This window comes from Rhincodon typus, chromosome 20 (genome assembly GCF_021869965.1).
Source record: "Rhincodon typus isolate 14 chromosome 20, sRhiTyp1.1, whole genome shotgun sequence".
NCBI lineage: Eukaryota > Metazoa > Chordata > Chondrichthyes > Orectolobiformes > Rhincodontidae > Rhincodon > Rhincodon typus.
The window spans coordinates 51,229,999-51,247,473 of NC_063351.1; the positions used below are offsets into that span (position 1 = coordinate 51,229,999).

Sequence of the window (17,475 nt, forward strand, 5' to 3'; positions counted from 1 at the left end):
GGCTTGAGGTGGGAGGAGGGGATAGGTGGGAGGAAGGACAGGTTAGGGAGGTGGGGACGAGCTGGGCTGGTTTTGGGATGCGATAGGGGGAGGGGAGATTTTGAAGCTTGTTTTCATAACTATTTACACAAACTCTCTGCTTTTTGATTTCATTTCTCTGCTCCTCCTGGTTTACTACCCATGCAATATATATAAATGCCACCGTTCAACTATTCCCAGTGGTAGAGATGTCTAGAAGAAGGGGATAGAGATGTTAGAATAAGGTGAGATGTTTTGGACATAAGACAGGAGAAATTGTTTTACACGGATGGTAATGATGCTGTGGAATGGATTTGCTAGAAGTAGGGACCACCTCAGTTTTCAAGGCTGTTTTGGAATGGTGGCTGAATATCTCTGAAATAAAGGGATCAGAGAATGGGGATTAAGGCTACACTCATCAGGATAGAAATGCTAGCAGGGACTGTTTGGGCTGAAGGGCTTGTTCCCATGTTGTAATCTCCATGTATGTCATTAGTGTCTGCCACCCCTTCATTGCTGTAAACATGAAAACCATCAACGTTATGTCTGTGTGGGAGAGCTGACAACACTTGTCTCCTAAAAACACAAGTTGGAAAGTTGGGTGTCAACTCCAACTGAAATTAACCCACATGTGCAGAATTAGAAATCAGCCTCCTTGTGTTAAAATATTTTAACACATACAAGTGACAGTTTGTGATATTGATGCTGGATGAATTACAATTCAGTGTTAACTCTAAACACCAGGTCTGTGAAATCTGCTGAAAATTGAGCCAATATATTTCTCCATTTCCTTCATTTTGTTCACAGTTAAGTTCTCAAAAATGACTGGAAATAGGAGTCAAGGCTTTATCCCCCCCCATCAAACACCATGACAGCAACTTGGAAACTTGGGTCCTCTTTGACAAATTTGCTCAAATAATGTTGACTGTATTTCCATTATGGAGTACTTGACCTCAATGCAATGGGGTATTTGAAGTAAGAACAGGAAGTGCTGGAGAAACTCGGCAGGTCTGGCAGCATCTGTGTGCAGACAGGAGGCAATGGCCTAGTGGTATTATCGCTGGACTGTTAATCCAGAGACCCAGATAACGTTCTGGTGACCTGGGTTCGAATCCTGCCACGGCAGATGGTGGAATTTGAATTCAATAAAATATCTGGAATTAAGAATCTAATGATGACCATGAAACCATTGTCAATTGTCAGGGAAAATCCCATCTGGTTCACTAATGTCCTTTAGGGAAGGAAACTGCCATCCATACCTGGTCTGGCCTACATGTGACTCCAGACCCACAGTAATGTGGTTGAGTCTTAAATGCCCTCTGGGCAATAAATGCTACCTATTAGGGACTCCTTCATCCTGTTAATGAGTCCAAGATGACTCATCTTTGGATCTGAAGGGGTTTTTGGGTGTTTGTGCCCAGTCAAACTAACATAATCACTAGAAAGCTGAATCACTGCATGATTTTACAGGTGGATGAATGGAAGGAAAATTTATGTTTCAGGAGATCTTTCATCGTAAAAGAGTAATCAGGGGTTCTTTGAGAGTGGGTTGGTGAAGTTGCTATTGCATATTGTTGTAATGGTTCTTTAAAATTCTTTCATAGGATGGAGACATCAATAGGAAATCCATTCCTAAATGCCGTCGGACTTACAGACTTGATAAACTGTTTCTGAGGACAGTTAAGAGCCATTACAATGTGTCTGGAATCAGATGAAGGCAAACTGGGTAAGGATGGCAGGTTACCTCCTCTAGGGGACCTTCAGAAATCAGATGGGGTTTTACAACAGTTGGAGATCGCTTCATGGCTTTCACTTCCACCAGCAGCAGTGGGGGATTTGAGTTCCCCAACCCCAGACAATAACTCTGACCCTCTGAATTACTAAATCAGGAATATTTCTACACCACCCATTCCCCTCGTGTTTAATGCCAATATGAAAAAACAATCTAAGGACCAAGAATGTTACTCCACAGACTAACTCTCCCATTTTTCAGATGGGATGTTAAATGTTTCCCTTCCCAGAGGCAGCTAGAGGATCCCATAAAGGACTTATTCCCAATGTCCAAGCCATTGATTATCCCTCAGACATTATCATTCATTGGGTACATTCCACCACACTAATATAATATGGATGTTTTCCCTGCTTCCAAAAATAGAAGGGACAGCAGACATTGATGTTATACATGGAAATGATATCATGGTAACAAACCTTTCAATACAACCAGTCCCTGGTGGTATTTCTCGAGTCGTTAGCGCATGGCTGTTTAACAGAATTTGCTATCCACAAATCATCTTCCTCATTTCCCACATCACAGGGGGGATAATACTTCAGAAGTTCAAGAAGTACAGAAATAGTGCGGGAAAATGATATTGAGTTGGAAGAGCAGTCACTATCGAGTTAAATAGTGAAGCAGAGCTGAGAGGCTGAATGACTTACCCTGTTCCTGTTTCCCATTTTGTCAAATTGTCTTTAAAGCACTTTGGGACATTCTGAAGTTGGGTAAATCTCTATAGGAAGGCAAGCCCATTGTTTCATTCCTGGTGCTCACCATTTGTACAATCTCAGGCCCTCAGATTTTGCTACGAAATCAGAAATTGCTGGAAAAACTCAGCAGGTCTGGCAGCATCTGTGGAGAGAAAGCAGAGTTAACGTTTTGGGTCCAGTGACCCTTCCTCAGAACTGAGTGTAGCTGGGAAAAGAAGAGAAGGGGGTGGGTGGGGGCCTGCGAGGGGGAAAGAGTAAACGATAGGTAGAGATGGAGCCCAAAGAGAGAAAAAAGCAGTCGGACAGACAAAGGACTGGATAAAGGTTAACTTGGGAGAATTAAAAGCTGCTAATGGGGACCATTAGTGGCTGACAATGGGTTGGTTGTGGTAACAGTCCATGTGATGACAAGGCCTAGAGAGCGGGGGTTGGCTAAGGACATGGGGAAAGGTGCTCAGTCCGTAAAAGTATTGAGTCCAGAAGTTTTGAGTTTGATGATCTCTTCATTGCATTGCATTAATTTAAAGATAAGGTGTGAAGCTGGATGAACACAGCAGGCCACGCAGCATCAGAGGAGCAGGAAAGCTGATGTTTTGGGTCTGGACCCTTCTTCAGAAATGGGGGAGGGGAAGGGGACTCTGAAATACATAGAGGGAGGGGGAGGCGGTGATAGAAGGTGGATAGAGGAGCAGATAGGTGGAGAGAATATGGACAACCCAATGGTCTCAATGTGCACTTTACAAGCTTCAAAATCTCCCCACCCTTGACCTCATCCCAAGATCAGCGCCCCCGTCTCGTCCCTGCCACCTTGACTTGTCTGTCTTTTCTCCTACCTACCCGCCCCTCCCTCCTCACTGACCAACCCCCATCCCAACTCCCTACCTACACTCACCTTTACTGGCTTCATCCCCGCCTCCTTGACCCATCCGTCTTCTCTCCAACCTATCCGCTCCACTATCTACCTGCTATCACCAGCCCCCTCTCTATTTATTTCAGAGGCCCCTTCCTCTGCCCCATTTCTGAAGAAGGGTCTAGATCCAAAATGTCAGCTTTCCTGCTCCTCTGATGCTGCTTGGCATGCTGTGTTCATCCAGCTCCACACCTTGTTATCTCAGATTCTCCAGCATTGGCAGTTCCTACTATCTCTGCATTAATTTAAATACGCTGAAAATAATCAAGAAATAGAACACATGAACTGAACTGCCATATTACAGCTTCAAATCCCAATGGAAACTTCTCTGGGCATTAACACGTTTATTTTCTTTCAAAATAAACAAAAATGTTTCTAATACTTTGAATAAAATCACTGATAAAGATTACTAGTGGATGAAAAATTATTGATATTAAAATTATATAGATCCTTTAAATGAATTATCTCGCCAAGAATTCACCACAAAGTTTTCAGGCATTGAAGATTAGGTTTGAAGTTGGCTCCTTTGAGTAGCCTGAGGCCATAAATTACAAACTGATATCAGTAATTGGTAATTGAACATTTAGAAAACTCTTTGGACATTAGTGACCTACCAAAGTTAGGAGATATTAATATATCCAGCCTGCCTGGTCAGCATTTACAACATCCAGCTGTCTCTGAGAGGTTCAAATAATCCCGCAGAAATTCATTTCAAAAAGTACAATCTTAGTTTGTCTTTACTTTAGTGGCTGAGGTATACACTCGTCCAAAACTGTCACTTCACCTACTCCAATGTTTGAACAAACTTTCGAATCAAGAACAAAGCCCAGTCTTTGCTGCTGATGGAGCTATTTGACTGATCAGGCCGTGGCTGGTGTGTAGTATTGTTGTCAAACATAGGCAACAACTGACTGATGAAAGACGCATTGTCGTTCGTGAAATTCAAACTCAGTCTCAAACTAGGGATATCAATCAAAGACAGGGAGGGAATGGGGGAGGAGGCAGCTGCAGAAGGGGAGAAGGAGTTTATAAAGGAGGTTTGGGGATGAAAGAAACTGGAAGAGAGGTGGGTTGGATAAGGAGCTTCAAGAGGAATTGGAGTAGGACACTGTAAGAGAATGTGGAGGGAGAGGGTTGTTGGAAGGAGGGAGAGGGAAAGGGAGAACTGCCAAGGGAAAAACAAGAGTTTTAAACGTGTCATCAAAGGAATACGCAAATAACGGGAATCCATGAAAACTTTAAAACACTGAAGTAATAAATTCCTTACAAATGAATATGGAATCTCCAATTTATAGCTGCGTAATTTCAAGAGCTACAATACTTGAATAAATGAAGTGGTTCCTACAGTCAAGAACTTAATTGGTAAACTTAAATTTGAGATTGCGATCTGAGATGCAGGATATAAGGCTTTAACTGCCCGCTTAAAACATTCCAGCTTTCTGTGTGTGGAAATACATTAACAATGATCTTACCGGTCTACGGAAATTGTTGTTTAAGGTGTTGTGTTTTCATGTGCGTGTCAATTAATATGAAAAAGAATCTTTTGCCAACCTTTGCCTTTGCCTTGTACTAATTTAAATAAGAAAGAAATGCTTTTCTTACATGTTGCAGCCTCAGTTTAATGGACATCAGATAGTTCTTGATGACATTGGTGAATTATTCCAATTCTGTTTCTCTGTGTGTCTATAAATTAAAGACTAGGTTCCAAAGTCCAAACAGTAGTCCTCAAAAAAATCTCAAGAAAATCCCTCAAAATAGAAAAATTGTTTTGATTCCTACTTAATACACTGGGCCAAATGAAAATCAATCTCAGTCTGAAATTCATTGACTTCCAGCCTCAGCAGCTTTTGCTGGAGAAAGTTCTAGATTTCCACTACCCCAAATGGCTCTAAGTTTAAGGTTATACCTCTTTATTGTAGAATCTCCCAAACAGGAAAGCAGTTTCTGACCAGAATGATTGCTGCATTTCAAAGCAGGTCATTGACCATGAAAAGCTTCAAATGCTTTTTTGAAAAGTAAAATAAAATGAATCTGTTCAAAAGAAACTTTTCAATAAAAGAACCTGCTGATGGATTTTATGTGAAAAAGTTTCACAGAAAGAAATAAAAACTTTGGGAGATATAAGCACAAAATGTTTCTGTCAGCTCATTATCTCAATGGAAAGTGATGAAATAGATATCTTAAAAAACACACTTTGATTGAGAATGCATGATGAAAACTGGGACCATTCTTTGTCATGACCAGTTGTATTTATTTATCAAGGTTAAATCGGACATTGCACCATTTCTAAACTAAAAATCACTGCTCAGAATTTTTACTTGTCAATAGCGAGATGATTCTCTGTTAATTTCCAGATGTCAGTTACACTCATTTCTCAGCACACACCAGGAGGCAGTGTTTGAAGCTTTCCTCCAAATGATTTCATCCAGATGTACAATTCCATCCAGGGGATGATCCTAGTTGAAGCCCCTGAGACACCAGGAATCCCTAAATGAAATGTGGCAATGAGCAGGGTCCAGCAGGACCTGTCTCTGTGTGGCTGACTCCATCCCTGGACACATACAAATCAGCAAAGGATCTCAAACAACCTGCAGAAGGAACTGAGAGACAGAAAATTTAAAAAAATCAAATCAATGTCTCCTTCTATTACCTTGGGTTATTGGTTATTCCTCACTCGCAATCAATTGGTATTGGATTTAAACTTCATCATGATGTGAGGGAAGCCCTCAATGAACACTACAGGAACAATAGCTACAAATGCACCTGTTCCTCCCAAGAATTCTCCACCCCCAACATTTCTGTAAGAAATAGGAACATGAGTAGGCCATTCAACCCTTTCAGTCTGCTCTTCCATTCAACAGGATCATGGCTGATCCAATATTCACATCCACCTTCCTGCCATTTCCCCATAACCCTCGATTCCCCGACTGATCAAAAATCTATCTCAGCCTTAAATATACAAAAGGACTCTGGTCCCCCAGCTATCTGTGACAAGGAGTTCCAAAGAGTCACAACCCTCTGAGAGAAGAAATTCCTCCTCATCTCAGTCTTAAATTGGTGCCCCTTTATTCTGAGACTATGCCCTCTGGTCCTAGATTCTCCCATGAGGGGAAACTTCCTCTCAGCATTTACCCTGTCAACCCCATAAGTATCCTATAAGTTTTACTGAAATCATCTCTCTTTTCTGAGTACAATCCCAACCTGTTTAGCTTTTGCTCATAAGATAATCCCTCCATCCCAGGGATCATCCTAGTGAAAGCCAAAAGAACAGCGGATGCTGTAAATCAGGAACAAAAACAAAGTTGCTGGAAAAGCTCAGCAGGTCTGGCAGCATCTGTGAACGAGAAAACAGAGTTAACGTTTCGGGTCCGGTGACCCTTCCTCAGAACTGATGGTGGCTGGGAAAACGTCAGTTTATATGCAGAAAATAGGGAGCTGGGTGGGGTAGGGAGTAAACGATAGGATAGAGCGCAAAGAGAGAGAGAGAGACAGTTGGACAGACAAAGGAGTTGCTAACGATCAGGCTGGGAGGGTAAATAGTTGTTAATGGGGACTGTTAGTGACTAACAACAGGGGGTGTGTAGTGGCAGGCTATGTGGTAACATGGCCTGGTGTGTGGGGTAGGGGGCTAGGACACGGGAGAGTATAGGCCCTAAAATTATTGAACTCAATATTGCGTCTGGAGGGCTGTAGGATCCCCAAGTGGAAAATGAGGTGTTGTTTCTCCAGTTTGCGTTGGGCTTCACTGGAACACTGCAGCAAGCCAGAGACAGATGTTGGCCAGGGAGCAAGGTGGTGCATTGAAGTGGCAGGCAACAGGTAGTTCAGGGTCTTTTTTGCAAGAAGAAAGTAGATGTTCTGCGAAGCGGTCGCCAAGTCTACGCTACGTTTCCCCGATGTAGAGGAGACCACATTGTAAGCAGTGAATGCAGTAGACTAGATTCTGGGAAGTGCAGGTGAAGTGTTGCTTCACCTGGAAGGTATGTTTGGGCCCTTGGATACTGGGGAAGGAGGAGGTAAATGGGCAGGTGTTGCACCTTCATCGGTTACAGGGAAAGGTACCGTACAACTGTGGGGGGCTGTTGGGGGTGAAGGAAGTGTGGACCAGGGTGTCCCGGAGGGAACGGTTCCTGCCATTCAGCCTTGTGAACCTTCTCTGAACTGCCTCCAATGAAATGATATCTTTCCTTAAAAAGAAATTTCCTGTTACATATTATTGTCTCACAGAATAAATTCTAATTTCCATGGAATGAATGGACAGTGTTTATGGGAGAGCTTGTTCTGTGTAGCAAAGATTTGGCTGATTTGTCACTCTTTAACCCAGGGTAAACATGTGCAGGGATCCTGCTTTACCCAACACAGGATATGCAGGTGAAATATATTCCACTGTGAGTGTATGATGGTGTCAGCCAGAGCTCAGTGGCAGTGCTCTCCTCCTGAATCTGAAGACTGACTGTTCAAGTCTCACCCCCAGAAACATGAGCACAGAGCTCTGGCTGTGAACCCATTGCAGAGCTAAGGGTCTGCAGCATTGTCACTGTCTTCAGAATGACACAGTAAACCAGGCCTCACCTGCCCTTTCAGATGGAGAGAAAACTGTCCTGGCACTATTTGAGAAAGACTAAAGGGGAGCTCTCCCCATGCCCTGTTCTCCTATTAACATTGCTAAGGACTGGTTATCCATTGTTAAACAACTTGCTGTGTACCAAATAGCTGCTTCATTCCCTTAATGTTAACAGACACTATATTTCAAAAATTCTTCAGGAAAATCCTCTGGGCATCTGAGATCCTATAGAAATACAAGTTTCTTCTGCTTAACATTTTAGATTAAACCATCTGGGTCTCTTCTATTGTAACACCATTAAAAATCAGTTTTGTAATAAGAAAACATTGCAGCAGTAATTAGAATCTCCATTGTCCATTCTCCCTGGCTCCACAGTCATTTGATGACTGTATGGTTTATATATAGGTTAAATATTGACCCAAATGTTCATCAAAATTATGTTACAAATTTAAATTATTTATTGACAAAGCCCAGAGAACGCACAGAAATCAATCATACACAAACGAACGACTGCCCGTGATAAACAACTCCGAGAAGCTGGCTTCAATCAGACGTTTGGTTATTCATCCAGAAACCGGAGAGGGAGGTCAATGAGGAAAATGGCAGCAATGAAATCATGTTTACTGGCTCAGCCAAATGTCTGGCACACCCAAACGCTGCGGCCAGGCCGACCTTATAAAGGAACACATTCTCTTTACTTTATAAGGACTCCGCATGGTCCTCCCATCATCAGATCAACCCATCAAAGAGGAGGGGGAAGGGGTGGTGTGGTGGTGCAGGAGGTTAATTCTGTCCCAAAGACTCACTCCAAAGTGCGCAGCTCACTCTTTTACAGGCACAGCATTTCTTTTGCGATATGTGTCCTGAGTAATTACCAGGCACCATTCCTAAGACCTCACACAGATTCAGCAAGAAATGCTGACTTCACTAAACGAACTTACTGTGCAATTTTAAACAACATCAGTAAAGTTCCTGAGGGAGACACTGCCCTCAGGAAAGAGAGAAAAAACTCTCAAATTATTTTTATCTCATCCAGAAATAATTAATTTGTAAAGCGGAGAAACATATGTGCATGTGGTGCATATTTGTTCGGAAATTACTAGGAAAAAAAAACACAATAAGCTCAAACTCGTCAGTAAGATGAGGAAGGATCAAGACTAAGGGGCTCCAGGAATTTACTGGGAAAGTGGGATAGTGTGTTTCTCTTTAACAATTTAATGACAAGCGTAACCACGTATATATTTTATCAGGATGGTTTCAATCTTGTTCCAGTCTCTGGTACAGGGAAAGCATGATCCACTGTTCATGACCAAAAATAGTTCCTCCCAACAAACATGTGCACTCACCATTAGACAAGAAATGTCACAATATGGTTCTACCTAGTGTGTATGCACATGAATACATGACCGTGTACATATGGGACTATATGAGCACACAAACACTGATTCACAAGTGAGGACGTGTGGGCGTCTATGTTTCTGTTAGAAAATTGGTTTTGATTCACAGCAGTGTGCCAAACACATAACTAGACTTGCTTTTCATTCGGTATGACAATATTTCTAAATTCTTATATATCATTCTATATCACAATACATCAACACTTCTTTTAGATCATAAGAACATAGAACCAGAAGGAAACCATTCAGCCCCTCGAGCCTGCTCCGTTATTTAAGACAATCATGGCTGATCTCATTTCAGCCTCAACTCCACTTTCCTGCCCTCTCCCCATAATCCTTCAACCCATCACTAATTAAAAATCTGTCTATTTCCTCCTTAAATTTATTCAGTATCCCAGCATCCACCGCACTCTGGGAGAGTGAATTCCACAGATTCATGACCCTTTGAGAAGTAATTTCTCTTCATCTTGGTTTTAAATCTGCTGCCCCTTAACCTAAAACTTTGACCTCTCATTCTAGATCGCCCCACATGAGAAAATGTCCTTCCTACATCTACTCAGTCAATTCACTTTAGAATCTTTTGACTGCGGGTCAATGTAGATTTTTAGAGGAAGTGAATTCATTTTGTAATGTCGTGAGCTAAGAGAACTGACAGACTCGATCAACGATAAACAGAGTCTACATTTCATTTTCCACTTCAACCATTCCCCATGTGACCACGGGGTATATTCGATTGGATTTCCGAAAGCAATCCATCAAATCTTTTTTTGCATTAAAATTGTCTTTCACTTTATTACATGTTACATTCATAAAAGGTCATTAATATTCTTGGCAAATGTGAGGATATTAGCTTTGAGAATCTCTGTTCCGCTTATCATCTAAATTAAAATTCCATTCTACTGTGAAAAAAATTCACAAAAAGTAATTTCTGGAAAGAAATCAATTATGTTTCTGCTCTCAGTGGAACATACAAACTTAAAACGTCTCATTTTAATTAATTACAATGATTGAACCCTGGATTGAGTTTCGCTGTCAATGTAAATGTAAACTACTTAACTGAGGCTGCAGACGTTTTCAAATGACACACTTAGTGGAAGATATTTTATTACAATTAGTTTGTTCATTTAGTAACTTGAATTCTACAGGATTTTTTAAAAAAGTATATTATCGCTTTTCCAGCTTACTGTTAAAGCATATTTTTGACAGAAAAAACAGAGTGCTTTGTTGGCAAGAGAATAATGGACATTTCCAGACTGACATGAGTCTGAAAATTCACAGTGAATTAGTTTCAGACACCACGATATTCTGTAATAACGCACAGACCAACAAATCTTAGAAACGGTTTAATTCTAAAAAGAAATACACAGCCCCGAGGTACGGCAGGGCATGTTGCAGGATCCGTGATGATATGTCACCACGAAGAGCGTAAGGACAAGCAAGTTTTCTATTTTTGAAGCATTTGCTCTCTGAGCATGGTATTCAGGGTGCAAAGCGGACGGGAAGGACGGAGAGCGCAAAAAACCTGCTGACTGACAACTTTTGGGCAGCAATAAATCTGGTATGGAGGACGCAGCACATTAAATGTGAAAGCTCAGTTCAACTGTGATTTGATCTGCAAACTGCAGTTTCTTCAACACAATTTCCAACTCATTGCTCACTCACTCTACAACAAACACCAAAAATGCCATCTCCAAAACTTTCAAAGACCCTGAAAGATCATTTGGTTTATCAGTGTGTATGATACTCACAGAATTTAAATCTAAAATGATAGAGGGCACATGGTAATAGTTTAGTTATTTATAGGTTCCTAACTTTTTTCGACCTGATGAGAATAGAATTTAGTCCATATGATTTTTCATATATCGGGAGGTGTGTTTGAGCACTAGTAATCACAAACACATATCCTGCTACCTAAGCTCACCCACACAAAGACTTACATTTAACATGCAGCAATGTAAATGTGGTTTGTTCAAACATTCAAGCGTTGAGGTATACATTTATAAATACATTTACACACGCATATACTCTGGTATATACACATGATATACACACACACGTTTGCATTCATATTAACACGGATGTATGGCATGTGCATGCTTTTTTATATAGGCACATTTTGACTATAAATAAACAAAATGGTTTATGTGGGCCAGATCTTCCATTGTTTTTTTTTCCCTGGACGACGGTGTGACTAAATACCTAGACTTGGCACTCAATAATATATGTTATAATCAACAATATTTGTAATTTCTTCTGGGACAAGTTTCAAACATCTAACATGACTTTTAGCAAAGATTAACAGAAGATTTCTGATTTTATAGAAGAGACTTTGCAGCTTTTTTCTTATCATTGACAAAGCATGTTGTAAATATAATCCTGTTGAAGTGTACTCAGGGTCTCTAACCTAAATATGCATGTGTTCTCATTCTGAGCTCTCCCTTTTTCATTAGATCTGGAATGCAATATCAGTTTTGCTATGAAAGAGAATATCTCACATCGTAATTCACTACGCAGCTCTCATGTGTGTAATCAAGAATAAATACCCATTGCACATTTATCAAAAATGTAGCAACATTTCAAGACAGATTAAAGCATTTTGAACACAGCCTGGAATAAGATTTAGAATAAGTACTGTATCTAAAGGATGTGTAAACCTGTAATATACGAAACATTTTGTTAAGGAAAGTAACCTTCGCTGAAGTACCAAATAAATTTTTAAAAAGCATATTCCTTTTGATTACCCTCACTTTTTGTTGTTCTGTCTGATAGTTTGAAGAAAGTGAATGGTAGACAAAATGAATTAGTTTGGATATAAGTTTTAATCATTCACTCTTTCAGTTAAAACTAAAATCGATACATAGATATAAACAATTTGAAGATTTTCTGGACACCCAATTTATGAAAATGTTCATCACATAAGCTTCTTGATAAATCAGCAGTTAACATATATATGTTCATGATTTCTCATCTACTGGATAAGTAATATTCTCAGTAAGTCTGAATGGTTTTATTGTTGTTAGTATTGGTGCCTTGGCTTTAAATTCTAATGGAAAGTGGGAAGGAGGTGGCCCTAATCCAGTTTTGATGTGTGATGTTAATAAAACAATCCTACAAGTGTAAAAGGAGAGAAGAAACTTAGAGGTGTTTTTTTTATGCTGTGTCTTTGAGTTGGTAATTCCCAGCAGAGCAAGATGTAACACCTCAATTCGACAGTACATTAATGACCAGTAAATTGGAAGGTCCTCAATCACCTGAAGTTCCGTGACTTAACAAGTTGGCAGCTGCAATTGTTTAAAATTCAATATTTATTTCAGTCAAATTTTCATCCAAATTCTTCGTGCACAGTTTAACTGAGATGTCTGCTGCATCAAAAGTCCAAATTACTGTAACAAAGACTTTTCTAGATATCATTCTGGGAGATACTGAAACATGCACTGTAGCACAGCCTAGCACTTTGTAGAATTGTTCGTACCATTTCACAATTAGCAATGTTATGAACTGCATATACTGTCACAAAAGCATTATATGTGAAGATTAAAGGATGTATAGAAATAGAAGTAAATAATGTGATATGATGGAAACCAGAACTCTTGGTGTTGAATAGACTGGGGTTCGAAGGATTGAGCTTCCTTACCATCAGTGACATAAAAACAGACACACATTCAAACTCTGACTCCTGCAACTTTAAATAAAGGCCAATGGGCAATATTAGCCAATTAAAGGAGAATAATTGCAGAGGTTGTGGGTTTTGTAGTGCAGTGTTAACTATGCATTAAATGCTATTGATTACACTGGAGGACTGATCCACAGGGGAGCAATGAGCAGATCTGATGAAGTTCTTCTGTGATTTTCGCTAGAATTATCATACACTAGATTAGACACTACAATCAACTGCACACTTCTGATGGTCTTTCAATATTTGCGCTTGTGATAAGATGAGTAGTATTTACCAGTTCGACAGCTCAAGGAAAGAGACAGAATTCGTCAACAAAATAAACATTACTTTCACGAAACAATAATTTTTCTGTAGGACTTTAGTCAAGATTCACAAAAAGGTCGACAGTGGCAAATTACTCTGACATTTTCGAATATATAGTTTCAATGGATTTGCATTTTCAGATTAGTATTGGGTACATTCCAAACTGGTACAGTCTTTTCAAAAGTAACAAAACATGTTGAAATTGAAAGGAGGTTTACTTCATTTAGAAATGCAGGATATGTACAATGCACAATTTGCAGCCTTCATTTGATTGTTTATATACTTTTAAATGATTTTGCCAGTAAAGTAACTGTATCTTTACCTGTAAGTTACCATGGTTTAAACTTTGTTACACATTGACATGAGGTGAGGGAAGTGGGGTTTTCACATCCTCGCAGTAATTCTCTCCAAAGATCATTTATTCCCATTACAAGTTACCAGAAGTTCAGTCTAAAGTGAGATGATTTACCTTGTGTTCCAATGGTACGTCCACTTCCTGAATTAGTTTATTCAGTAAGCACAAAGAAAGCGGTGAGAATTGTTTCATTGTGACACAGGGCAGTTGTAGCTACAATGGAACTCGCAAATAGAACCATGTAATGACAGACACATGCCAGAGCTGATTTCCCTCAACTGAAAAATACTTAGGTTAAGTCCGCCCAGTTTTGAAATGCTTTGTCCATTCTTTCCTGACCATATACATGTCTTTATTAGAGACAGTAACGTACATGCAGATGTGGGACTGACATGCTTTGTTCCTTTTGCTGATGAAAGTGAGAATCTTTTCCTTCGTTATACATTCCATATCAACAAACCAGCAACTATTGGCAATACCAGTTAAACGGATGAGTCTCACTGTTTCAGGGAACTTTTGTGTGAAACAAGCTATCTGCAGCTTTAAGATATGTTTCAAAACTGAATATTTTTGCACAGAAACTGCCTTGTTTCTACATTCAATGAGAACTTGCATTTGTTCACAACTCTCCCAGACAGAAAAATCCAACAGTACTTTACAGAAGATGCGGACAAGTGATAAGAAAAAGAAACACACACATGAAGATTTAACCTTTGACAAGAATTTTGAGGGACTCTACTAATGTTCCTTTTGAAAAGTATGTCTTTTATAACATTGACACCATAAACAGTTTCTCACTGTATCTAAACTTTGAAGCCAGCTAAACCTCCCAGCATTAATGACACAGCCTACAGCTCTCAAGTCTTTCTGTCTTTCGTAAACAGATTCCACTCCAGCAACAAAACCTCTCTGGTTTATACAGAGCTGGGTCCTCATTACTGGCATGAATAAATTGCAGCTTGTGTAAGTGCATTGAAACATTAAACATAAATGCATCAAAAGCAGAAACAAATACCTAAACAACTTGCGAGCTAACCGTATATATCAGAAGGACTAAACTTTTTCACCACAGCTTGAGAAGGCAAAATAAATTCAAAACTCAAACCCGATTTTTAATCCAAAATTCTTACACTTCTGCTCAATCGTATTAGTTTGATTTGAAATCTCAAAATTATTTTTAAGATTCATAATATTAGGTTAAAATTGTTAAATTATACATAAATGCAAGTCTTTTTTTCTTAAAAGAAATACATTGTAACCGTATATATTTGGTCTTAATCATCATTTGTCAGAAACATGATCACAACTAAATCGAACTTATCAATTTAACATTGAAATGTAGTCACATAAATTACATTGAATTGTTTTCTGAACTTGGGTGATCTTTTTTGTTTATTTTTGTACAGCACCTGCATTTCATTTTCCATCAAAACATGGTTACAGCTCATGAACAAGCTTACTGGTTTAAAACAACTAAATGGGTCAAGGTCCTTTTCCCCGGAACTTGTACCTCCCGAGTATCACTCTCTGCAATTCATGTCTGATTTTTATTTTATGAGGAAGCACAAACCAGCAGCCTTATTAGTGGGCTGCATTTTAGAGTTTAAGCAGAGGTCTGTGATCAGCAGAAGTTTAAATAAAGATTTGGTTTTAGGCTCATCCACCCAGAATCTTAACTTTCCCTGAATTTGTTATGCTGTTACTCCTACTGATGGCCTGGAATCTATCCACAAGCCTTTGTCGATATCTCTGTATCGCTGATTGCATGAAGGTACAGTCTCATACTGTCTTTCCCTCTCCTCACTGTGTGGAAGGGAATGATTGCACTGAGATCTCTGCTTGTTAGAGATCAGAAACTAAAGGTCCAGGTAAGGACAGCAACAACCCAGCATCCTCCTGTTTGCAGTACAAGTGCATTAGCACTCACATTGGCCAGAACACCTCACTATTTATGCTGCATTTTTCATTTTCTGGATCCACTTAATCAAAGCTGACCAATCAATATGCAGCATTGACGTTTAGCCTTAGAGTCTGTGGCAACAAATGGATAGCAAAAATAGATTATTATTCCACTTTTCAGGGGCTTATTCGATCCAAAATGGAAGTCGTAAAAACACTTGCATTTATATAACATCTTTCACACCCACACAATATCCCACAGTGCTGCTTAGTCAAAAAGCCTTTAAAAGTGCAACCGTTGTTTTATTATAAGCAAGTGGATATTTTTCTTACTTATTCCTTTTTTTAAATGTCCCTTTTTTGGGTTTAGAATCCTCATTGTGAACAGTTAGGTTGTATGTAGATGTGTACGTGTGTGTGCGCGCGTCTGTGTGTGTGGGTGTGTGTGTGTTTATGTGTGTTTGTTATTCATTATTCAAAGAGATTGATTAAAATTGTGTGAATTATTTTAATATTATTATTGTTGAATGATTTCAGTAATTTACAAGCATTTCACAATATAATTCTGTCATCTAATGTTAATTGTCCAGAAATTATCTTTTGCTTTTCTCTAAAATATGAGTTAATTTTGAAAGAGTTTCTGTCTTATAAATCTTGTCATGGTCACTTAAATAGAATACATAAACAATGGACATTGTAGTGGCATGTCATTACATGCAATGAGACTGGCTGAACTTTTTTTAAATGTTGCAATTTATAATTGAGTTAATGCAAGAGATTATAATAACTAAGGAAAAGCAAGAAGGATGTTTTATACTTGAAAGAACTGGTTTCTTCTTGTATAGCTGCGTGTAGGTGAGATTTGTTCAATAAAAGCTCTTAGTAATTGATGAGCTTCCCAATTGGCGAGACCCACATTGAAGGTGCAATGTTAAAATCTAAGTGTCAGAGTTTCAGTGTTTTGATGCTCGTTATTATGTGTATTCTAAATGAAACACAAACTAGTTGGACAACTTTGCAACAACCTCTGCCTCTCCTCCTCTCTGCTGTTCTGTGTGGAACATTGTAAAAATGCCCAGACACGAGATTTCATTGGGCTTCATCCGAATATATATCACTTAAAGTCGCAGCAGCACAAATTGATTCAACTTGTAAAGATTGACACCATTTCTGGAATATCCACAGATGGACTGTGTCAGGCACTGACCTCACCTCGCCATGCTTCCGAATCCGTGCGACACCCTCCCCCACACACCCCCGCCCCCACACACCCCCACCCCCACGCGCATTATTTGTAGCACCGGGTGCCATCAAACTGACAGCGTTTCATATTTGCACATTCCTCATCTTCTCAGCTTTTACGGAATAAAGCTCTGGATGTTTCGTGCGCTTCTCCATGTTATGAAAAGACATTGTTGTGGATGGTTTTGTTCAGATTACCTTGTTCCAATCTGGGCCTCCCCTCCTGCTGGGCTGGAGCCTGACGTGTGCGTAGCCATGTCACCAGCCCCTTTCTCAGCAGGTTTCTTGGTGCCAAAGTCCCTGCTCTGCTTCTTCATAGTAACAATCAGCTGCTGGTTAGCCCCCTGTTTTCAGAGTGACCAGACTGTAGTCCCACCAACAGTACTGAGTGACTCCTGGCCCCGAGCCTGTCACTTTAAAGAAGTTACTGGACACAACTGACGTGCTCAAAGCTGGTGTAACCAAGTCCTGCTCCCAAATCCTCTGACTCTCCAACACTCTTCGCCGCCAACTTTATTCTGTCATTTGACGAGTGTCTCCAAAGAAATAGGAGGGAAACCGGGTGTATTTACAGGAGACACGCAGGGTACCAGTTGAAAGGGATTGAATCCAATGGGTCACTGAGAC

The 17,475-nt window shown here is 39.8% G+C and overlaps 1 protein-coding gene across 1 annotated transcript in view; it reads right to left on the reverse strand.

Moving 5' to 3' along the window:
• rbm20 (RNA binding motif protein 20) overlaps positions 1 to 17,165 on the reverse strand; it is a 165,011-nt gene extending 147,846 nt beyond the window's left edge. Inside the window, exon 1 of the mRNA XM_048608753.1 lies at positions 17,047 to 17,165. Within this exon, the coding sequence (XP_048464710.1) occupies positions 17,047 to 17,165 (119 nt within the window). The remainder of the gene's footprint in view (positions 1 to 17,046) is intronic.
• Positions 17,166 to 17,475: the final 310 nt, after the last annotated feature.